At 40.2% G+C, this 25,793-nt stretch overlaps 1 protein-coding gene across 2 annotated transcripts in view; it reads left to right on the forward strand.

The window, feature by feature from the left end:
• Positions 1 to 15,015, forward strand: part of LOC144524047 (complexin-2-like) — a 76,268-nt gene extending 61,253 nt beyond the window's left edge. For both annotated transcript variants that reach the window (XM_078260014.1, XM_078260013.1), the window contains exons 3-4: positions 11,617 to 11,795; positions 12,890 to 15,015. In XM_078260014.1, coding sequence (XP_078116140.1) covers positions 11,617 to 11,795; positions 12,890 to 13,087 — 377 coding nt within the window. In that variant the 3' untranslated portion in view covers positions 13,088 to 15,015. The remainder of the gene's footprint in view (positions 1 to 11,616; positions 11,796 to 12,889) is intronic.
• The last annotated feature ends 10,778 nt before the right edge of the window (positions 15,016 to 25,793 follow it).

The raw sequence follows: 25,793 nt of genomic DNA on the forward strand, positions 1-25,793 counted from the left end.
ATAATTGCCTGTCAACAAATCTCACATTCTTACATGTTCGGCTGACCTGCTGTGCTTGGACCAAAATAGTTTTAGTTTTAAGTTAGAGTTACACCAGTAATCATTGGATTAAATTAATTGGAAGTGTATAATTGAACACTGTTCCTATTTTCCGTACACGACTACTGCACATAGATTTTTCTTGTAAATTTCCTGTGGAAATGCATTGGAATTTATTTGGATATCACAGACCTGTAAAATAAAACATTACTTTTTTTCTATTTAAAAGTTAAAAAAACTGGCAAATGATTGTAAGAAAAAAACTATTTTGTGAATAGATTATGACAAATTATAAGAAAATCTCTATTTTTTCTAATTTTTATTTGACATCTCCCCTCCTTTTTTTGAGTATCACTGACTACACAAGAACACAACACATACCAGTGTACACACACATCCAGTTTGTCCAGTTTAGCTGCAACTTTGTTTTTAATTTAACTTGACGCACGCACACACACACACACACACACACACACACACACACACACACAGGCCTCACTAATGTCATTAGATGTTGGACAACTCCAGAGCATTTCATTGGTGTAGACTGAGGTATAGATTTCAGCTGCGGGTCACAGATTGTATTTACTGGTTGTTTAATTAGAAATCGAGTTCATCAGAGTTTCCTTGTTGTGTTAGATGAATCCGTCCTGGACAGCGAGGCGGATCCATGGACCGGGGTGTGAACCTCACTGGGCGGACACCATGCACATTTAGTGCAACGAGTCATTTTAAAGACACCAAAACTAAACTATGTTTAATGTTTTTTTTTTTACTTTGTTTGTTTGTCAGTCCATCACTTTGGTCTCAAATACCTAAAAAACAGTAAATATATTGTCATGAAATTTAGAGCAAACATTCATGGTCAGATAAAGAGTCCTAATAACTTTAGTGATGCCACCGACTTTTCATCAAGCACCATCAACAGCTCGACCATTACTACATTTTAAACGAGCATCAAGATCAAAGTTGATTAGAAATGGCAAAAAATCTCAAGGGACTTCCCGAGACAATTCATTTTGTCCTCTGCAACCCTTGCGCACAACATGTGATTGAGCATACATACGGTGAGAGATGCTCTCAAGTCTCTGAGCATGATTCCAAGTCAAGTCGCAAGTCTTTGAGCTACAGTCCAAGTCAAGTCTTTGAGCTAGAGTCAGAGTCAAGTCTCAAGTCTCTGAGCTAGAGTCCAAGTCAAGTCTTAATTCTTTGAGCTAGAGTTCACATATTTTGTGTTCAGTGCTTCTTTTGTTTGGGCCTTGGATGAAGTTTTTAAAGCCAGAGCTTCTGATGAATGGCACTGCAGCTGCCGATGCGGTCGACATGTTTGTCGTCCTCTCACACGTGTAGCCGCGCGCAGCAGATACCTACATGTTATGTAGGTAGGTTATGGTCAGCTTATCGACGTTTCCTAAAAACAAAGATTGTCCACTATCTCGAGTCTGAGTCGAGTCTGACGTCTTTAGAGGACAAGTCTTAAGTCAAGTATGAAGTCACTGTGTGTGTGACTTAAATGCAACTCGAGTCTGAGTCTCAAACTCGAGTGCCCATCTCTGATATACGGTGAGAGATGCTAGTGATGTGGGTATTTGACATGTGCGTAGGTGATTAGATGTGAGTCTCTCTACAGCCCATATCTTTGGGGATAAACAAAGTTCACCTTATACCTTGTCTCTGGAAAAGTGCCATCAAAACATTTATTTTGTCCCCAATATGTACTTCCTGCCTTCGCCAGGATATCAAACACGTGAACATCTTGCATTTTCTCATATAAAAGATAATGTCTAGGTAATCTCGGAGGGATCAGCGTGAACTGGTCCTGACCAGGCAGGTCGAACTCACGGTTTAATTTCCTGTGCAGGTGGGATGATGGCGAGCAGGCGGGGAAGGTGCAAAAAACAGGAAGCCACGTGCAGGTTCATTAGTTGACCGGAGACTCCACACAGAACCAAACAGTTTATGGGGCTCAAGAGCACTTCAGCAGAATGTGTGGGGTTTTGGATTCGGGCTCAAAGTGATTACCATGCAGTGATGTAGGCACGAGGCCGCACTGCTTCCCAAACATCTGATCGATGTGGTGCTCATGTGACTTATGAGGGTGTAATTTGGAAATGGAGGTCATCCATTATTTAAATGACTTTAATTTTTCAAACCCGTCCACCTCAAACAAATTATCCAGCACCACTGCCATGCCAGGAAATCAGAGAGACAAAGCATGGACCATTGACTCAATGGTCCATGCTTTGTCTCTCTGATTTCCTCTGTCTTGTGATCTCCTTCGAACCACCCTCATGTTCTCTTTCATTCTTAAGCGCAGGCTTCCACCTTCCCATCTTTCACTTTTTTACCTCTTTATTACACTTGCTCCTCCTAAATACGTTTTCATACAGTTCTCAAGATGATTTAAAGTAGCCTAAAGCCCAGTTCAGACCAAAGATTTGCGAGACAAGTTAATACTTGCAACTACTTCCAACGCGTCGGTCTGCAGCACTCTGAAACCTGCCAGTTCACACCAATGCGATGAAACGGTGTATCATCTCTATAGTAACGACTCTGTACGTCCGTCCTAACTTCCGACTTCCAGGCTTTTTGTAGCTGGATATATCATTTGTTGCGTCTACATTTTAAATATGGATAACGTTGGTGATACTACAGTTGCATTTCTAGTGATGAATCGGCGAAAACACATTTTATTTATGTAATTCAAGCTTTTTCTATCGCCGCTCGCTCTCTTCAGTCACTCTCTAGCTCACTCTAGACTCAGACTACATTACCATGCTCGCGTACGCTTGTTGAGCCTCCGTCTAAAACCATTTCCAAGCCATTTCTACAAGCTGACAGTTTGTAACATAGAAATAAAATGGATTATTTCTAGCGTTTGTAGCTTCCTATACAAGCTGACATCACTATTGGCTGTTGAAACAGGTGACATCTCTTAAGTTCTAAAACCAGCTGCCTGCGACTTGACCAGCTGAGTCACAGGTGCCACCGTCAGCATTTTATGTATTGGTTCAGGCCGTTTAGGCCCCCGGCACCGCTTTCAAAGTATGGTTTTAGCGCCGGTATTGAAAAAACCCAAAGGATACCCAACCCTATTCAGGAAGCAGATTCAAATTAGAAACGAAAAAAAACAACAACAACAACAACACTTAAATGGTCTACTCAAAATTAAGTATAAAACGGAGCAGAAACAGCCATACAAAACAACACAACAACCCACGTGCATGTTCGCTTACGTAACCACTTTAAACAGCCGCTTCAGACACCCACAACACTCTCCAGAGGGAGTAGATCAGAAATATACCAGCATCCTGTTCTAGCGTGGAAAAGTAATAATTCATAAGAAGGAAAGAAAATGAACTTGGCATTTTTGTGAGGCACCAGCTAATGTTCAAACAGCACATTACCCCGGTATACATGGAAACATTTCTTGAAGGCTGCGTGGCTGTAAATGTCACTGCGGCATAATTTAATGGATTTGGCAAATGGATTTCTGTCACATTTTTTTCTCGGGTTTCCTTCTGCTAAAAACTTCACCTCAAGCAAACAAAATACACAATTTCCTTCAGTTCTTTTTGAAATCTATCATATCTTTCATCAAAAGCCTTTATTGACCACCTTATCCTGTATTTATTCCTATATTCCTTTTGCTTATCTGTTTTTGAATCTTTCTCTCTGGCTTCCCTCGCTGCTCACCAGACAGGAGATATCAGACTTCCTGCATAGAGGAGCCGGGTGCAAAGCCACCGGGGCTCGGATATGTTTGCACTCTCAGATAAATATTATATGACATATTCTGGTTGAAGAGACGCTGTCTTCACTCTGTGGCCTCGGCTCGAGATGATACAGTTTATTTAACCGTTTTCGTACCCGGGGAGGGTTGGCCGAGCGTGACCGCTGTGTTCCAGCAACATTACCGTGATTCACTAACAAATGTTCATCCTCCTCGTCTACTGTCTGTCTCAGCTGTTCAATCTACATGATGATTACGAAGGAGATACAGCAAAATTACAGAATATCTTAATGTGGTTATTCTTTCATTCATTATAAATGAGTTCAACTGAGACTTGATTTGAAGATTTGTGAAGTCTTTGCTTCAGTTTTTTGCTCTTTTTGTCTGAATAACGAGGGCGTTGTTTCTATAATGACAAGTTATAAAAGAAAGTGGCAAAATATATTGGATAAACCAACCCTTAATATATGCAAGAGGGCCACATGTGAAACATGTATTTGTGTTCTGAGTTTGAAGGTAGAATTTTGAGTTTAATCTCAGAATTCTGAGAACAAAGTTGGAATTCAGATTTTTCTCAGAATTCAGACTTTTTTTTGTACTTAAAAAAATTTGACTTTAAAAAAAAACAAAAACGACCAAACGCTCCAGGGTTAAACGGTTTTAAACGGACCAAACAAGGTAAAGTTGCAGCTTAACTGGACAAACTGGATGTGTGTGTACACTGGTATGTGTTGTGTTCTTGTGTAGTCAGTGACAATCAAAAAAAGGAGGGGGGATGTCAAATAAAAATGAGAAAAAATAGAGAATGTTTTATAATTTGTCATAATCTACTCACAAAATAGTTTTTTATTACAATCATTTGTCACTTTTTTAAACTTTTAAATAGAAAAAAAGTAATGTTTTATTTTACGGGCCCGTGATATCCGAATAAATTCCAATGCATTTCCACAGAAAATATACAAGAAATAGTCTATTTGCACTTCGGGGGCGACCGCTCAGGAAAAGCACCTGCAAAAAGACAGGAAACTGCGTCAGACCGAATGTGTCTGGATATAGCCACAGTGACGTTAACCATCACGCCACCGTATCTCCGCCTCTTTAAACCCTGTGCTTTTGTGCATTAAAGCCCCTGTGGCACAACGACGTGGCCAGCGAAAAAGACTGAGTGAAGTAAAGAGCGTTTGATTGCACAATAAGAGGACTGGGGTCGTTTGAGCACTTTGCCCCAAATTACCCACCTTTGTCTGCAGTGGAAATCTGTGAACTGGCCTCTAATGGACTGACTGAGGAGGGGAGATGGACAAGGAAGCAAAGGAACGAAAAGAAGGATAGACGAGTCCTAGCTGCAGTGGTGTCAAATGGTTGATGGTTGTGTTGTGGAGAGGGAAGCGAACGCTGGAAAGAAATTTGGTCTGAAAGGAAGAGAAAGAGTAGGAAAGATGGAACAGGAAAGACGTAAATGAATGAAAGCCGGTGGATAAAAGAAGCAGAAGGTCACGTTTCTTTCTTGTAATATCACTTCAGTAGAGGAAAAGGGAAAGAAAAACAGAAGGGGATGGAAGAGGAACAGTAGAGGACAGAAGTGATGGACGGAGGAGGGGGATGGATGGATGGATAGATGGATGGATGATGGAGGGAGGGAACATGTGAAGGGTAAAGACGCTGACGGGTCAAAGAGATACGCTCTACTTCTCTGGAGGGTGGAGTAATAATTACGTTTCCATTTCATTTACAGTCTTTAGCTCAGTCGCCTCTGGTTCAGATCACTTCGGACGTCTCATTCGTACAGTTTGCATACTCTGACTTAGAGTACATATGTCCATTTTTCTTTTGCATGGCAGGGATATCAATGTTTGTAATAGTGCTGCAACTAACGATAATTAATCTTTCAATTATATTCTCAATAAATCCAATAGTAGTTTGGTTTATAAAATGTCAGAAAATGGTGAAAAATATCGATCAGTGTTTCCCAAAGTCCAAGATGACATCCACAAATGTCTTGTTTTGTCCCCAACTCAAAGATATTGAGTTGAGTGTCACAGAGGAGAGAAGAAACTAGAAAATATTCACATATAACAAGCTCCAGTCTTCTTTAAAGAGAAATGTAATGTTTCTTTCTTAAAGTTACTCAAACCAATTAATCGATAATCAAAATAGTTGGCGATTAATTCAGTGGCGTAGCAAAAAGGACAAACTGAAAAAAACAGCAACAATTTTACCTTCCAACATACTGCATTACAACGGCAATAGCAGTACTGTCTGCAACATGCTCAACCAAAAAAGCTCAGTCTAAAAAGTTTGTACACCACAATATAGAAAAAAAACTGTCAATTTGAACCTATTCAGGCTAAAATTTGCACCGGCAGAACCAGCAGCATTGGCTATGCCACAAAGTGGCAACTAATCATGAACCCAAACAGCAGAGAAGGCGTTTACACACTGAATGACAAAGAATAGCCTACATCAGACAGTACAGGCTGTAGGTGGAGCCAGAGGAGCTGGATTTATTTTTAATGACCTGCTTCATGTAGTTCTACTGGAACATAGGGTCAGTTTCAGCAGATATGACAGAAAGGGAGTTTTATAAGGCTTACCTACTGCACCTTTAATGTTACCTCTGTGAGGGCCAGCACTCAAACAAACGCCTCTCTTGCTGATGGGCTGTCAGCTCCGCTGGGGAAATGTCTGCCCATGCTGCAGCAAAGCTCGTCCTTATTTACACTGTACTCCATCCAAGAAAACTGTCCATACCACTTTAAAGAGAAGCCATTGTTGTCGTGGTAACTTTTAACAGTACATTGCTCAACACATCCACGGTACATTGCCTAAAAAGCCAGCTAGCTAACGTTAGCTGCTGAAGGCAGCCCGGAGAGTCTGCCTGTTGTTACCATAGCAACCAACTACGTTCCGAAGACTTCCTAATTGTTTGATCCTTATTCTATGGGTCAAACTGTTTCGTTTTAAACACACACAACTAGTTCTGTTACAATTTCTTTTTTGACATCCATTTGAATATTTTTCATAACAAAACGTATTTTGATCAAACTTGGCTGGACGGGCCAGTGAGTAAATTGGGCGACATTACTGACTACGCACCTGGATTAATTTAATATTTGACAACAAGCCGATTAATCGGCACATTTTTGCTAGATTATTATCTGGACACCTATTGAATGGATTGTCATGCTGCATTGCTTGCAGTGAAGGAAAAACCCAGTGATTTTATAGGGTCTTCAGATTTTCCGACTGAACTACACCCACTGAAATAATATATGACGCGCCATATGTAATTTGCTAACGTTACCTTATTTCACTTTGTTAACCCTTAATGTCATTTGATATGATTATGTTTTGTGCATACAGTCAATCGTGTGTCACTGAGATTAAGAATATTCAAAACAGATAACACAGCAGCATGTGTGTTGGTGTGTTCTTGCATGAGCAACAAAACGTTTGCTCATTTACGTGTGTGTGTGTGTGTGTGTGTGTCTGTGTGTGTGTGTGTATGCGTGTGAGTGTGTGCTGTGCGCGCGCACTTGCTCTGAAGGTGTTTGCGCACACACAACACGCACACAATCCCAGTACATATGGTGTGTGTTTGAGTGTTTCAACACAATGAGGCACGCTCAGCAGACAGTCTGACCTTAACCTGCTTCCCCAGCGAGGCTTCCCCCCCCCCCCCCCCTCCCCCCACCAGCTGAGTGCTAATTTGTCATCTTCAGATTTGCTGCCACCACACAGCGCTGCAGGGCAATAAGGAGCATTGTATGAATCTGCTGCAGAGCGACAGGACCAGCCACCCCTGGCCTCACAGACCCCCAGAGCCAACCACAGAGTCCTTAGAGCCACATTTCTTCTCAGTAATTTACTCTGGTCCTTCCGAAATGTTCTCCTTTGGCTCCTGTGTGCTTAAAAAGAGGCAGTACTTCATTTTTTTATTGCCACATAACGCTAAATGACCACAATAACTCTGTGAGGGTTAATAGAGTCGGTAATCAATATAGCGATGACTGAACCGTTAATGTTTAACGACCTTCATGGCTTCCAAAAGTAACTTTCAGTCATTTTCTCAAACCAAAACTTCCACACTGAAGTCAGTGGAAAAAAAACTGACTGAAAGACAGCAGCTGAGTCTGATTAAAGGTTTCTCGAAGCTCCGTCTAACTCCTCCCCCTGGCCTTGGGACTCCTGCCACACGCAGACATGCATAGAGACTGAGCGCATCGCGTCATACTCTGAAAGCCACGCCCACCGGAGGGGAAAACCTATCCGCTCTCTGTTGACTTGTATTCGTCAATTTCATCTGCTAGCAAACAACAGAAAAATGCCTAAAAGCTGCTGTGTGGTGATATTCACTACCAACAGGGTAAATAACCTATGATTTTTATAAGCTGCCGACCCGAAAAACTGAGCTTTTAGGAAGACAAAAGTGAATACAGACGTGAGGAATCAGCAGAGAGAATGGGGAGACTGTGGGATCCCACAGCATCATCACTGTGGATTTCCACTGGATGCGGAACGTCTGCGGACCGGCTCCGCTGCGGAACGGCTGCGTGCTCCGCCGTCTGTCAATACCCACCAGGTCCGGATTTGTTGCGGCACGGCTGCGGCCATGACTGACAGCTGTAGTCACAAGGACCCACAAGAGCTCTCGAATTCACGTAGAATAGAACCACAAAACCAACACCAGTTTGTTTCCATCCAGAGGAGTAGAGGGGAAACAACTCTGTGCTGTGTTTTCAAGGTGTAGTGCAGGGAAATATGATCCGCCGTGAGCACGGTGTATTTTACTTTGAAAATTAACCGGATTTTTATTTTGTTTCTATGCTCGACTTCCTGTCCCGCACTATCTGCCGTGTGTTGAATTGTTGCGGAGCTCTCCGGCGTCCGGCAAAAATAGAAGCTCTGCGTATCTACTCCGGAGGGCTGCGGACCGCCGGAGCTGGGACGGAGTAGGGACGCAGACGTTCTGCAGTCAGTAGAAATACACATACTGACTTTAATGGAAACCTAATGACTCCGTCGACGTTCCGGAGCCGTTCCGGAGCCGTTCCGGAGCCGTTACGCAGCCGTTACGCATCCAGTGGAAATTGCCGATCACACTAACCTAACGATATCTCTGACATTACGTGTGTTAGCTTAACTTACAGACATATAGTTATTGTATTATTTAAATAAAAATGGACATATGATATAGTCTCATATTGATCGCAGGGCCCTTGAATGAATAAAATCCTATCGTGGAAGACTTTGTAGAAAAAAGTGTATCGTTACTAAAGAATCAAATTGAATATCGTATTGTGATACAACTGATTTACACCTCTATTAAATAGCACATATGAATTTAGTTTTTTGTGTGGTAAAACAGAAGTAACAAAGGAATCAGTGTACTTTTTTGGACCGTAATGTTGGACATAACGTTAGCTTAGCGTCAGGATCCCACAGTCTTCCGGGACTTAAATACGCTCTGTCTCTATCGGATTTCCTGAAAACAGTTTCTTTCCTGTCCAACAGAAAGACGTCAACCATGGCAGCAGTGGCAACTTTTGCTAAATTTTCTCCTCCGTTGTCCAGTAGAATTGCAGTATCTCTGGCGGCGCCGCACATTAAGCATAGGCTCGAACACGGGAGGGGTAGAGTAGGCACAGCAGGGAGGGGAGGCATTTCATTGGTTCTTTCCAAGCGGATTGCACACATATGTGAGCCCGTCTCTGTACGTGATGAGTTTTTCCTGCATGTCCTAACGACATGTAAAATTAGACAGCCCAATCTCATGCTTTAATAGATCTTGGTACGACACGCAGCAAAGGACAGCAGGTTGGATTCAAACCCTGCCATGCTGCAGGACTCAGCCAACATGGGGTGAACGCTCTTACTGGGTGAGCTAGAGGTTGCACCAGATGCTGAATATTAATGATGTCAAGAAGATACACAACCAACATTATTAAAAAAAAAATAGAAAATAAATTAAATCTTTGGGATACAGTGCAGGAAACACACAGCTCTCCAATGTTTCTTTTTTTTCTCACATAATCTCCTCAGCAGTAAAACATATTTCATCTTTATTCTGGCTCTGGCTAAAGAAAGGCACTAGATGGCAAAGCAGGCTGGCAGCCAGGCTCTCCTCTCACCAGAAGCCGAGAGGAAGATCAATACTCAGATGAAGTTTTCTCTCTGCTGGAGGATCCATAATTCATACACACTCAGGTGGTCCTGTATTTACTATCGATCAGAGGGTGGTAACAGCGGCGATATCAATAGGCCAGAGGGAGTTTCTTTCACATCTAGAAAGCAGCTTCTGTCACAGATGAAGAGCTGAGCCCGCTTTAGGAGCAGAGGCAGAGAAAGATGGAGCTGAGTTAAGTAGGTGGAAGAGCCTTTGTGCAAGACATTAAAGCCCAAAACATCCAGAGAACCTTCTCTTAGGATTGTTTTACTTTAGTGTAGTACTTTATGCACATGTGAAATACACATCTATTTTAAGAAAAGGCAATATCACTGAAGCAGACAATGTCTTAACTTCCATTAAGATAACAAAATCAATCAAGCAAAGTTACATTTTTACTTTTTTCAAACTTCCTATAAATCATGACACAAGACCCACTTTTGCCACTATTTGGGTGGCAAAATGAAAATTTTGATCAATCAACTGATGTACAAAGTGGCAGAAAATAGTGAAAAACTCCCATTATATTTCCCAGAGTCGAAGGTGACATCTTCAAATGACCAAGAGTCCAAAAGCCAGAGATTTAATTTACAGCAAAAGCAAGTCCTCACATTTTAAAAGCAGCATCCAGACAATGTGTGGCATTCCTTCTTGATAAAAATATTTAAATTGCTTACAAAAAGTCCTATTGGTTAGTTTTCTGTCAATCAACTACTCAATTCATTGACTGAATATGTCCTCACTAGTCCTGATAACCCCACACTCCATCTCCATGTTGAAAAAGACTTCTCCTTTGTCGTTTCAATGTATCTGTCATCTGTGGAAGAACATCGCCCTCTTCCTGTTATGTGACAGAAAGCGATTCAGTAGATTTCCCTCCAAATACAACACATATCTTGTTGGTTATGTGATTAATTATTCAGGTACATGTCCAAGAGAGGAATAATACCTGGACGTGGAGGGACAGGTTGTTCTGACAGATGGCCGACACCAGATGGACGAATGTGTCTTCCTCTGTCTCAGCGGTTCTTTGAAGTTTTTCCAGCTGGCTCCTCTCCTCCAGTCTTGTTTTATCCAAGACACCTCAAGGATCTGCAGAGAACCCCTTCGCCACATAATCCTCAGAACTGCTAACGCACAGGGTTTTCATATTGTAATATGACAGATAAGTGTCAACGTTCATGTGCTCTATTATGTCTTTTTGTTAAATAGTGGTCTGGGTCGATCTGGATGGATGTATCGATTCAATGATCAACGATCCAATATCATCGATGCAACGTGATACTATCGATAAATGTCGTTATCTTAGACATGCGCCTTTATTTTGAAATTTTTTTATTTATTCTTTTTATTATTGTTTGTTTTTCATTTACATTTCTGGAAGAGCTCAGTAATAACATTTTAAATCATACTTTAGTTGCTTTTTTGTGAGTTAATATAAATAGAACTGATGGTGTTAAATGGGCACATGATGGGGGATCAGTGTACTTTTTTGGACCTCGCCCTTGGCAGTGCCAAAGTTGGGGTTCACGTTTCCTTTGCATTCAAGCAGCAACAACTATGATGAACAGGTATTTAGTATTTCCCCCAGCAATTATTGTCAGGGTGGGAAAGTGTGTAAAACCGCAAAGTCAGCCCGTGTTTACCTCCAATATCTGTATATCTCTTTTCTGTCCAGGGGCCACCAAAGACATGGGTAAAATGCTGGGTGGGGAGGAGGAGAAGAAGGACCCAGATGCTGCCAAAAAGGAAGAGGAGCGGCAGGAGGCGCTGAGGCAGCAGGAGGAGGAGAGGAAGGCCAAACACACCCGCATGGAAGCCGACAGGGAAAAAGTACGGCAGACCATCAGGGACAAGGTAGGAAAGTCTCCTCTGGTTTGACTAATGCTTTAACGTTCTGACTTCTGATGTGCACCCAAATAGAGACAGAGTGCATTTAAGTCCTGCCTCCATCGGAGGGGAAAACAACTCTCGGCTCTCCATTGACTTGTATTGCCTAAAAGCTGCTGTGTGATGGGACACACTACCAACATGTTAGAGAACCCAGAACTACGTTTTTATAATAATAATAATAATAGATTTTTATTTGTAGGCAACTTTTAGGCCAGCCAAGGACACCTTGCACACATTAATAAAAACAATAATAGAATGAAAAGCACAACAAATGTATCAATAGTAAAATCATGTTAGGTATGCCAATCTAAACAGATGTGTTTAAAGTTGGGATTTTAATTGATGAAGAGAGTCCAGTTGACGGATGTGTGGTGTTTATAAGCTGTTGAACCGAAAAACTGAGCTTTTATGAAGACAAAACGTGAAAAAATTACACTAAGCTAACGCTCTGCCCAACATTACGTTTGCAGCAAGCATTTTGCTAATGAATTAAATATCCAAATGTCAGTTTTAGGCTAGTATTTTGGCAGTACGTTGTTATGTTAAAATGTGGATAAATCTGAAAGAAATGCAGTGTTATGTTTGCAAGTGCCTTAGCCTGCTAATAAATAGCTAACATTAGCTTACTAACAGCTAACTTGTCCTCTCTGGTAGACTTAGGTTGCTCAAATAATCCTTTGACATGCTTAAATCTAATGTTTGTAGCTTGCTACAGGCACTTTGTTAGCGTTTCAGCCCTTAGTTTAATACTGTGGCGCAGATTGTTTTCCCCTCCGCTGGGCGTGGCGTTCCGAGTACGACGCCATGCGTTCTGTCTCTGTGCTGCAGTTGAATGGGGCTGACGGTTTCCAGTCCCAGCAAACTTGTTGCTGAAATATGCTTCAAAGCCTGTAAACGTGTTACTCTTTCCTAAATTAGGTACAACCTTTGCAACTCTGGATGGCAAAATTTGAATTGGAGCTGCAAAGTTTTAACAGCCGCTAAGCTTTTCTTCTTATTTCTAATCCAACCCAAATTTTCTTTCCCCGCATATCACCTCTTGTCCTCTCTCTGTTCAGTATGGGCTGAAGAAGAAGGAGGAGAAGGAGGCGGAGGAGAAAGCGGCCATGGAGCAGGCTTGTGAGGGGTCCCTGACACGCCCGAAGAAGGCGATCCCGAGGGGATGTGGAGACGACGACGAAGAGGACGAGGAGAGCATCCTTGACACTGTCCTCAAGTTTCTGCCCGGACCTCTACAGGACATGTTTAAGAAGTAAAAAAAACAACTACTAATAATCAAACGAACCCTAGATTCAGGGTCCAGTCTGGCCTGGGCTAGGCTGCGGGGCAAAGGGAGGCGGGGATCTTTCTGTCAGGGACTTCGGGTTGAATGAACTTGCAGGAGAGACTGGGGGCATTGGTTTGAGTGTAGATTTAGGGCATGTAGAAGTGGAAAGGATTCGGGAGGGGGGTTCTTGCCAAACTGTTAGAGGCTACACACTGCCTTTCTAGAAATTGTTTACTTTGTTCTTTTGTACTCCTCGACGATTGCGTCATTCTTCCCCCCTTTTATTTGCCACAACTGCCGTACAACCTTTCAACTGCCACTTAGCACATTTCTTACAACTACTAGTCTTTTTGTCCTTTTCTCGTTGCAATTTTTTTACACCTATTAAGATCAGAACTTTGATTGGTTAGCCATCATCTGTTGCCAGACAATGGTGACCAATGGAGAACAGTTTTCCCTAAAAGAAGGACAGTTGACAGTCCTGTTCTCATGCTTCTGTGGTTTTTCAAATGGCACTGCCACCATGTTATCCAGTAGATGGAGCATGTCGTGTTTACTTCAGTGGGTGTTTTCTACTTTTATGAACTTCGTGTAGGTCTTTATATTGAAAAAAAAAAGAAGAAGATAAATCAGCATTTGAGTTTTTAGGACATGTGCCTTCATACCATCTCCTCTAGCAGAGGAATTGTAAATGAGGGTTTCATTTTGAGTCAAACAGGTGTACAGTTGTTGGTAGCATGTAGGCATGCATTCAAAGTTACAACATCGGACACTTTTGGAATAATGTATTTGATATAAAGTTGGCGTATTTTGGGGTTTCCAGAAGCCATTGTTCAAACTACTTCTGGAAATCCCGGACCACGTTTTGAAGGCCTGACAGTCCACAAACTTATTTAAAAACATAATTCTACAAGGCTACGAGCTTCCGAAGAACTGTTTGCTGAAGAAAATGTTTTATTTCCCTCCTACTTCCACCTCTACTTTTACAAAAGCTAGACTTTCTAAGCCTGTCAGCTAGTTAGACTGCCATCATGCTAGATAAATAAAATGTAAGATCTTAAAACGTGTTAAGACCCCATGTCAATATGTGGATTTTTAATCACAAGGATTCTGGAATAGATTTTTATTTAGCTCAAGATATCATCCATACAAGACTCTTTTTAACTTGTTTGAATCCCATTTATTTACCTCCAGAAATTACAGATTTACACACAGCTTAAAGTCCTCATGATTTTAGTTAGTGTGGTCCCCAAAGACAATCAAAGCGATGACCAGTGGGGGTGATGACCAGTGGGGGCAGCCGGTACTGTACATGTTGTCATTTCCTGTCACACCATCTATGATTGGTTAAAAGTTGGTTCTACATTAAGCACTTGAATAACTGATTGCTATTAAGTGTCTCTTAATTTAAACTATCAATCAGTGTTTTATTTCTTCTTCTTCACACATGAATGCAAATGCAAAATGTCATGCGTATGACTTTGACTATTACGTTTTGTGAATGTGCTGCCAATTTTTTCCAATGCAATCGTTGAATTGTGATTTCATTCACATTGCAGCTGATCTAACCTTTGTCCTCATCTTTTTAAATGCATAAGTTTACCTTGATCGAAGTTCATCAACATCGAGACCAAAGAAATACTGGTGAGACCTTACTATTTCTTTTGTCATGCCGAAAACAAAAGATGCGCATGCCAAACCTGGTTTTTATTGTACGTGCGAGGCGTGTGCATGCATCCCAAAGACCACCACTTAATTAAAATGTTACTCTCCAATTTCCTCAAAAGTATTCCGTGGCTAAATAAAACACATTTCATCTGTAGACTGAACCTGAGAAAACTGGTTTGTGAGTTGCCGCATCTCACTAACTTAGAGCTGAGTATACTCTGCATCCTGTATCTTTAAATCCAACGAAATATCATATCATCAATAAAACAAAGCATGTGGGTTATTCCTAAATTATCTGGTTGCTTTTCAGTGGTTAGTAATGCAACGCTGTATGATTAATACATTGTTCCACGAGTTTGTAACTTAAAATAACTTTACGGATTAATAAGACTAATGATGAAGTTGTCATAAGCACTATAAACATTTTTTTTTCATTTTCTAGCTCAGATAGGACTTTTCACTAGACAAAGCCATATCGTTTAGATCGCAATAATTGCAACATTGAAAGTTTACTGTCTCGTTTGTTTTCTGTAAAAAAAAAAAAATGTGCATAACTGTTTGTAAATCCTCACCATTCTTCTATACTAATGTATACGCAAAGAAAATCTATGTAGAAAAAAGAAGCCATTGTTATAACTGTCTCAGTGTACTACATGTAATTGTGTGTGTTTCTATGTGTGTGTCTTTCTACGTGTCTGTGACGTGAGACCATGTCGTTGATTCATATTGTCCTGGTTTATACTATGTAAATGTGTCTTTGAACTATTTTGTGCACAGGCAGAAGCTAGGGCGGCTCCCTAGTCTTGCCACGTCTTAAAAGAATTATACTTAACACATTCCTTTCAAATGTTGAGCATGCAAATGTTTGGTAGAGAAGAGAATACACCAAAAGACAAAAAAACAGACATTTTCCTGTTTCTGTACGGGTCTTCAGGCAACAGAACCTTTGCATTGGACACAGAACGATCGGCTGTGAGATAAGCTTGTTGAGTGTTCATTGTTCTTTGTTGTCTCAGTGAGCAGTTTGGTGAAGCTTGAGGCCGCTATCGCACAGGTAGCTTTGTTATTCAGCTGAGGCAAAAAGATCATCTATGACTCTGTGCAGTTCTATGAGTCTTAGTTTGTCGTAGTTGTAGTAATGTGTCCACACGAGAAATGTGACAAAATACTCAAAGATGTCAGCATGCAGACTAGAGCCTTTTTCTCATATAAACTCTGGATGATGACAATGTCCGACTAATCAGGTGTGGACATTGTATGAAGTTGTGCTTTCACACATGGAGGAGATTGTCCGTGTCAGGTGCGTTCTCACCTACTGGAAACACTCCGTTCGGGATTAGGCGAGGGGTGGCCCCGGGTAGAGTGCGCAGGAGGCAGGACATGATGCGGATTAAGCCGCAGTCACATAGTCGGTTCTTAATTTGGTCACAAATAACCAGGTTTCTTGCCATTCCTTGAATTTGTCTGCCAATTTCGGCCTTGCCCCTTACTGACAGAAGTTTCCGAATCTCGTCTTTCCAGTTGGACAGTTTCGTGCAAATCACCCTTCACTCTTACCCTCGGACATTTCCTTTCTTCCGGTGTTCGGACATTACACAGACTTTGTACTAGGGAGCTGGCAGGGTAAAGTCCATTTATTGTTAAAAATCACTGTTTCATTGATGTTCGTTGGGGCCCAAAACATTTAGGTGTTGAATAAATATTTAATCAATATCAAACATCCTCCTTTGTGATCACGGCCTGAAGACATCAACTCTAATGATAAATTGAAGACTTGAAGGCTTTTAAAAAGTAAATGGGGGATGTGCAATTAAAAAAACGGGATACTGCAACTAAAATATTTGCTTTTTTTTTGATAACCTAGGTGTAGTTCTAAAAACTCCAATTTGATTTCATTGTAAAATACTTCACACTAATTTCCATTTTTCTCTATAAGAGACCAACCTGCAGAGAGATTTTTCTTTTGCTCGTCATCATCAGCTTAACATCCCTGTTGGAGTAATGCATGAGCGTCAGCCACATAGATTTGAATGCTTGCAGTGCAGAAATTGAGATGTTTTTCAGTGCAGCGTGCTTTGATTGAGTTGCCTGAGGAGAATCACCTTATATCATTTATTACATAAAGAGGGATTCCCACATTTCCTCCTACAGTTTTCAACCACAGCATGTGGATTAAGTTAATTCAAGCCTTGTATCTCCCGGGGTGGATAGGAAAGCGGGGACATAAATCCTGGACTAGTCTTAATTCATGGGTCCTTCATGGAAACTACAGCCATACCTCCTCTGTATGTAAAATAGTCTCTCAGCGGGCTGCATCTTTAGGCGTCACAGCATGTGAACTGCCTTTTAATAAAGGGCTATTACCATGTCATCTGTACGCGAGGTTAGTTGTAACTCATCTGCTGCTTGTCCTGGTGTGAAGTGTTGTTTTAATTCATTCTGGTTGCATGAGATACTACGTCAGTGTGTAAAACTGTGTTTGTGGAGCCGCTGTGGCTATTTTAGTTTAGATAAATCCTTGGTTGATAGATAATAGTATTCAAGCAAGGAGTAGTTTCTCTAGGGTTATACATAATAATTGATTATTTTAAATAGACTATATTAACTGTATATTTTCCTAACAGAAGTAGATGTGGGTGAATGAGAGTGTAGATGAACATTGACATGAAAGGCCTCAAACACATCGAACACATCAAATCCTGGCTGGTGTCTCTCTAACAACGTCTTAGCTCAAAGGCTACCATTGATGTAGATCGTTTTAGGGGAAATGCAAGCGAAAGAGACTGCAACTAAATAAGATGGATTTTCAAAGCATCTTCTGTTGTCAGGAGCCCAGAAATATTTAGAGAACTGAGAAACAGGCTTGGCTTTGAACTGCCATTCAAAACCACAGCCCCCCCAAAGCAGTCTCCATTAGATTTGGTGATATTTTTCTCGTGACTATTATACCAACACAAAATAATTTATTCTAGCGGTGTGCGAAAGACATGCCACACATGTTAACTTCATAAATATAACTATGAAATGCAATGAGCAATTGAGATGCAGAGAAGAATAAAAACTGTCCTTTAAACGTTATCGTTCCTCCAAACAAGGCTGGACTGTTTTCTGAAAACTGTAATGATGTCATAACATTTGTCTTTTATGTAACATTTTTCACGTACACTTAACGAACATTATTGTAACTGCCCTGCTGATTCCTGCCAGTAAATCCAGTTGACGTGGCTTGCTTGGGCGAATGTTTTTACCGGGAAGTCACGTTAGTTAGGTCTTAGGAAGCTCGTCTTCTCACCACGTTTACGTTCCCTCCAGTGGAAGTCGAGATTTTGGTGAGCTCTTGTTAGCGCAACTGTTACTGTGAAGAGAAAGTCTTTAAATACATTCCAGTCTTTTTGGCCTTTGCACTAGAATACGTCGAAATGTTACACTAACAATGGTTATGGCATCTAAAAAGTTACCACTGTCAACTACCTGTATTTTTTTTAACTGTGCGCCAGCCCTCTAAACAGTAAAGTTGAAAGGTATTACACGTCAAAAATGTACCACCGTAGTGATCAGGGTTCAATACCTGGCAGCAATCCCTTTAGTTTGGCCATTTGTGCCAACCAACGCCAATCGGCGATGTTCACAGTTTTGCTGATGATGTGACCTTTGTTCTGGTCGCTGCACTAGATCGCTTTACTGTCCGGTTGGAGACCCCATGTTGAGGGGTTGGAATTGACATGGACTATGGTAATCAAGGGAAAGGATTAAAAAGGGATAAACAACTGAAAATGGGAATGGATTCTTCCTAAAGTTCCCATATTTGAATCAAGAGGGTCTTTATTTTTAATTTCAGGATGCAGAGGTTAAGAATGTAAAATATGAGTTGTTATGCTATTTGTTCCTTAATTGCATGTCATATACTCTATGTGGAGCCCAATCACTGTAAAACTGTCTCATCAATGGAATTGAATCGTTCTTTTTGGAAATTAAATGCATAATACTAATTAAAAAAAGTTTATAAAAAGCTACCTGTGTTGGTTTTTTTTTCTCTTTTCCTTACTTAGCTCTGGAGAGCTTACTCCCCGGAGTCCTTATGTTTTCTTGCCTCGCAGTTTTTCTTGGATTAGTGTGGCACCTAAATCACGGTTGCAGCTGCCGCCGTGGTCCTGCTCGGCGCCCTGCTACGCCATGAACTACTACAACTACTATTTTACATTATTACATTACATGTCATTTAGCTGACGCTTTTATCCAAAGCGACTTACAATTGCTATATGTCAGAGGTTGCACGCCTCTGGAGCAACTAGGGGTTAAGTGTCTTGCTCAGGGACACATTGGTTGATGTATCGCAGTGGGAATCAAACCCAGATCTCCAACACCAAAGGCATGTGTTGTATCCACTGTGCCATCACCACCCCTATTTCTAGTCATAGTTCCATTATATTTATTGTGACTATAATTGCCACTGTTCATCACACCCCCAACCGGCACCGTCAGACACCGCCTACCAAGGGCCTGTGTCTGTCTGAGGTTTCTGCCTAAAAATAAGTTTTCCTCACCACTGTCGCACTAAATGCTTGCTCTTGGAGAAATTACTGGAATTGTTGGGTCTTAGTAAATAATAGTGTGGTCTAGACCTACTCTATCTGTAAAGTGTCTTGAGATAACTTTGTTATGATTTTATACTATAAATAAAATGTAATTGAATTTGCTTAATCAGTATTTTTTTTAACTAATTGTCATGTTTTGTTCTTAATTTTGTTCTCGGCTCGGCTTGACCGCGGTGCCCCGTCCTCTATTTTCCATTGCAGATTTAGTAACCGCCTCATGCGTGAGGCGAGCGTGGCTGGTTATCATAGCGACAGCGCAGGAAACTGCCGTGATACAACGCGACAAAGAACATCGAAGATGTGTTTGTGTTTGTCTCTGCATGTGGCTGTTTGCCAGAAGACAAATTCTGTTTCAAAAGTAGCTGGAGCAAAAAAAACACCGCTGGCTAAACTATTTAAAAATGGCGGGTATGTTCAGGACACCCCCGTCTGTCGCTAGCAATGATGACGCAGTGATTAGTGACGATTATCTCCGACCAATCAGTAGCCTGCAGGTTTTCACGTCACCTTTTGGTATCGCCTCAGTTCACTTGGAATCTCGACAGAGGTGATGCTAAAAACAGTACCTGTTCTAACTGAGGTGTAATGATGTATATGAAGTTGTTAGGAGTGATAGTTTTCAATGCCTTCCAAAAAGTACTCTTCATAATAAATTGAAAATAATATGGTGCTCTGAGGATAAAGCTTCATCACACATAATCATCACCACAATACTTTTTCCCAACTACCAAAGCTCACATAATGAAAATATGTATAATGAGGGATGGAATGAAAATGTCTGTCAAAAAAACTGTCTGTCAGAAGAACTTTTGTCCTCAAATTTTCTTCACATAAATTTGTAACGTGTAAGTATCTTTATTTACAGTTTTTTACAATCACTTTGCTACTAATTTCAGAACCTTGACGTAATTTTTCAAAACTCTAGACACAAAACTCACAACCAATGATCAAAATACACATTTTTCAAAACTCTAACACTTTTTTCAATTGCTTGGATGCAATACACATAAACCAAAGATAATTTGTTAATTTCACAAAGATCACCTGTTCAATATGACACAACTTAATATGAAAGTACTACTATTTCAAAAAGCAATTCACACATTACATTTCAGATGATTGTCTATTCATTTCATTACAATGATCTAACTATCAATCGATACAACTACTCAAAATGATAAGTAACTGTTGCATTACTCTTAATGCATAGTTGTATGGAAACAGACAAACAATATTCCATGTTTAGATCATGAAAGTTTCAAGATAACAAGATTTATTGTCACCAATTAGTGTGGAGCATGAACCAATTAGACTACATTATCTATGGATGTAATATTTCATCATCATTCTTTACTGTAATGTACTACTGTTTATCAGACACTGTTTCGATGATCCCATATACCCTACATACACTGAATGCATGCAGGCCCTTGGAATTGCTTGTCCAATTTTGCCAACTCGTTACTGATGATTGAGATATATACTTTATTTATATATATACTGTATATATACATTTACATATACTTATATATACTCGTACCACATTGTTCGCCAAACCCAAAGGTTTTTTCCAAGATGTTTGGCTAATTGCAATGGAGACCCAGCGGCCAAATCCACAAGACGGAGTTGATGAAGTAGAAGTACAGTAATCACTTCTTTGTTTTGCTTTTTACAGTACAAGCACGTTGAGGAACACTGCATTTGATGTTTTACAGTACTGTCTTTTCTTTTCTATTTTGTAGCTAATTATTTTGCTTTGATTCAAATAAACCTATGTTGTGATCGTACTGTATTGTTTTTCATCAATACATTTCAGGTTTTATTTAATAATTCCACTGTGTCTGTAGTATTATCTCTACTACTGCAGTACTTTTACCAGGATGTATTTACATCTAGTACCGTAATGAAACATGTATCACCTATTTTGTACTACAATATTTCATGATTGTATGAACGATGACCCAGTGAAACTATGGGTAGCTTGTGTGTGGGTGATCTGAAGTAACGTTTCAATGGTATTTCAAAATAAATTAGTTTTTTGAACCAATGATTGTGCAAGTGCAAGATTTATTTAAAGATATGAATGCACAATGCAATGTTTTGAACATTGGACAGCCTGTGTTACAAGTGATGATCGAGTTTTGTGTCTAGAGTTTTGAAAAATGAAGTCAAGGTTCTGAAATTAGTAGCAAAGTGATTGTAAAAAACTTTAAATTGAAGTTGATTGAGTAATTAGTAATCTCTGCTAAACCATAGTATGTAAAAGTATTACATTAGGGAATATACAGTTGCGTTAGTTAAATATGGAAAATTACTTTGAAGTGGTTCAAAGGAAGAAAACCTTTATATACAATTACTATTAAAGTGGTTCTGTAGGCACATGACCGAGGAAACGGTCGTTGCCTCCCTGTGTTTAGTGTTCCCTCAGTGACTGACCTTTTAATTAAAGAAATCTCTTCTATAATGAAATACTTCACAGCATGTTCCAGGATAGTAATGAAGCTCTTAGTGAATATATCAATCTCAAACAAACGTTTACTAATCCCACAAAGAAATCTCAGATGTTCAGTGTGTGTGTGTGTGTGTGTGTGTGTGTGTGTGTGGTGTGTGGGTGTGGGGTGTGTGTGTGTGTGTGTGTGTGTGTGTGTGTGTGTGTTTTGTGTGTGTGTGTGTGTGTGTGTGTGTGTGTGTGTGTGTGTGTGTGTGTGTGTGTGTGTGTGCTAGGAGTTGATTCGTTATGTTACACCATCACAGACACACAGGGCCTCATAGTATCAATGCTTATAGTAACTATACCGTATAACCAGTTTTGGTATTCCACTCTAAATTCTGCACTAGTATTTGCACATTAAGATACAGTCTACAGCACTTGTTGAGTTAAAAAAAAAGGTATATATATATATATATATATATATATATATATATTACCAAAAGAAAGTTGTAGTTTGATATAGTCAACTTGGATACAACAGATTTCACCTAAAATCCAGTTAGAATGCAATTCAAATTTATTTAAGGTGTCAAATCATAACAGAAGTTATCTCAAGACACTTTCCAGATAGAGGAGAGTGTTGATCTCGATGCATAAAAAACTGGTGTTAAACGTGTGGCTGACAAGCTTCTGGCTCTGTGTTGAGCAGACTTCATATACTTGATCCACTGTACTATACATTCTTATTTTTATAGATTTGTTTCAAATGAAGACATTGCATCATGTAGCCTCTGTGCAGTAATGTGAAATATAAAAAGATCAGTATTTAAAAGATTATTCATATGAGCCTTGATTAGTCTTTTTTTCAGTGACACCCTTGTCCACACTCACACACTCACCACATTTCCATACGTTCACACACTGTGTGCCTGCTTCTCTTCCCTATTCCACAGCTGCTCTTTAACAGTCCTGTTAATCCGGAATGAAATACCAGGTGACAGATTAGTGTGTGTGTGTGTGTGTGTTTCCCAGAGACCAATAGACTTTCCTTGTTAAGGGGCTTTGAATGAGTGTGTTTCCGTCTCCTGTGGAAAACTCAACACAAGGCATTGACAAAAGGAGAGAGAGAGAGATAGAGAGAGAGAGAGAAGTTGTTTATTTCAGCTAATGCTCACATTTAACAGGGACACTGTAAATGCCAAGAACACAGGTTGTATAATTGTGTGTGTCTGTGTGTGTGTGTGTGTGTGTGTGTGTGTGTGTGTTTGGTATGTGTGTATACATGTTTGTGTGTTATTTTCCTGAAGGCATGCATATACACTTTGTATCTTGGCATACAGTAAGTATAATTACATGTCCACTATTTCTTCTCAAAGCAACAAAACAAACAAACAGTCCAGAGGGGAAATCATTTCTGTTATTCGTTTGTTTTTCTCTGTAAAATGTGAACGTGACATGTGAGGTAAGCTGAATGGCAATACAAGGCTCAGTACAGAATTACATTGTGGAAATTAATTTGCAGAAACAGTCAAAGTGATACCAGTGGAAACCTTTTGTCCACAATAACGTAAAGGCGCCATGACATTGTTGCATCGTTAACTTGGGATTTGGCTTTTTCTTCTTTTATCAGCTCACTTGAGCTCATTCTCAGCTGGTTATAACATCGGAGTCTATACTTTCAAAATCTTATTTAACTCCAGAGTAGAGCTAGGACAATGTAGCAGCCGATATTTGCTGACTGCAGATATACAGCACATGTTGGCCAATCAGTAACAAAAGGATCTAAAAAAATAAATGCTTACATTAATTTAGAAACAGTGTCACTGTTTGTCTACTAGAGAGTAATTGAAGTTACATATCTTAGTCACAGTTCTTTAAAAATAAAATCTATGGGACAAAAATGTGTGTTTATATCACTGTATGTTTATTTCATGTGTAGGCTATAATATACTGTTTCCTCTGTTTAAGGTTGACTATCATGGGGTTATCAAAATCATTGGGATCTCACAAAATTCCGTGAAATGAACACGGCCCCTTATCTCAACATTTGTTTCACGGAATCGCCGAAACGTCCATGATGGGCCCACGGAAGAATTCCGTGAAATGAACATGGCCCCTTGAGTTAAGGAAAGGGTTGTGGGTGGACTTACGTTTCCATGACACGCGTTGATGACAGCAATGGGAAGGTTGGGTTTAGTAAAAAGAAGAAAGCAACAGTTGGGTTTAGGAAACGCCTGGTCTCCAGGTCTCCCTGGTCTCCAAGGTGAAAAGTCCTGTGTTGTTTGACCCGTCCACCCCCCCAACCAACCTCCCTACGTGGATTTTCGGCCCTTCATACTACTTGCTACCGTAGTCGCTCTTAATGCTACGTCATCTTCTCATTGACTTTACATTGGCATTGTTTTCCATTGTGGCCACACTGAATTTTCACACATTCCGTGCCACCACCACGTAATGCGGTGTTTGTCAGTTTGTGATCATTTCACGAAATTCTGTGAGACCAGGCTGAGAATTACCCACAGAATAAATTTTATATAAATCTGTTCAAAAGTTTTTGATATCTTTTGTTAAGGTTGAAATTCAACAAGTCCTCCAAACCATACCATGATATACAGGAGGTTGTTTATTCCTAACTTCTAATACGACAGACGGGAGCATTTTCCGACCTCGTATCTAAACCCGAGAACGTAATGGTTGCGGTTTTGAACACGCTGTTAACGTTGTGAAACGGTCGCAGTTTAGTTTAGGTTTAGGCACCAAAACTACTTAGTTAAGTTTGGAAAAAAAATTGTGGTTTAGGTAAAAGTCAGACGTTACTTCACTTTCGTTTACGCATGTGACGCTGAACGTGACTTAGCTCTGATTGTTCCGTAAAGTTGAAAAAAAACTCAGTGTTTACTTTGATCCTGGTCCATGGTCTCCTGGGTGAAAGTCCTGTATTTGTTTGACCCATCCACCCCCCCACCCGTCCTCCTGATGCGGAACTTGGCACTCTTATACTTAAGCCACATTACTTTCTGCATTGATCCCGTCTTAATTGCTTCAAGCAGTGCTTTTTGGGGGAGGAAAGTCTCTTGAAATTAGATCTAATGGTGATGGAAAATGTAAAAGGTGCATCCCCTTGAATTAAATATATTTAATACATTTAAAAGCAAGGCTTTTGTGGCAGTAACTCTAACCTGATGGCATTTTTAAGACGAGAGGTCTAAGTTTACTAAAGTTAATCTTGAGAAGCAAGTTGAGAAAATGCTGAAATTGGTAGTTTCCTTACAGCATGTAGACGTTTGAACCAAAGCCATCAGTCAACACATGGAGCCTTAGAATTTGGGATGTAGGCAGATGATGAGTTTGGGTCCCTGTATTTTGTGTGGGTGGGTAGGACACTCAGCTGCACTGTGACACAGCCAGGAAGGAAAATCACAGACATTTGAACCCCAAAGTGAAGGCAGAAAGGAGGAAAGGGAGGAAAGAAAGAGAAGTGGATGGAGGAGGCTGACAGACGGGGATCAGTGGAGATTGAGTGATGACGGAGGACAGAAGGCAAGGCAATGCTTTTAAGTGAACACAGGAAATTATGAGTTGCAGACAGGATACAATAAAGAAAGTGGGCAGTCTCATTTTGCCACCTGGTTGAAATGTCAGCCATGCAATGGACAGCGAAAAGAACGAATTGTTCACTTCTTATTGTCCACTACACTAATGCAGTACATCTTAAAATACATCTTCTACATACTGTATCCTGTCAGTAGATTGAGACAAAAATCAGGTAAAATGACACTTCAATGTTTGATGTCTTGAAAGTTGATTTGTACTGAAAACAAGCTGAAATAATGTTACTCATTAAGACTTTAAGGAGTCAACAGACTTGATAAGATAGTGATTCCTGTCGTATGCAACCTGTAACAGTAACAGTATTATATTACTATTACAATCAGTGTAGTTTAACATGGCAACGTTAGTACATCAACATAACATCTGTGCCACCTTGTGTATGTAAGAGC

Source organism: Sander vitreus, chromosome 10 (assembly GCF_031162955.1).
Source record: "Sander vitreus isolate 19-12246 chromosome 10, sanVit1, whole genome shotgun sequence".
NCBI lineage: Eukaryota > Metazoa > Chordata > Actinopteri > Perciformes > Percidae > Sander > Sander vitreus.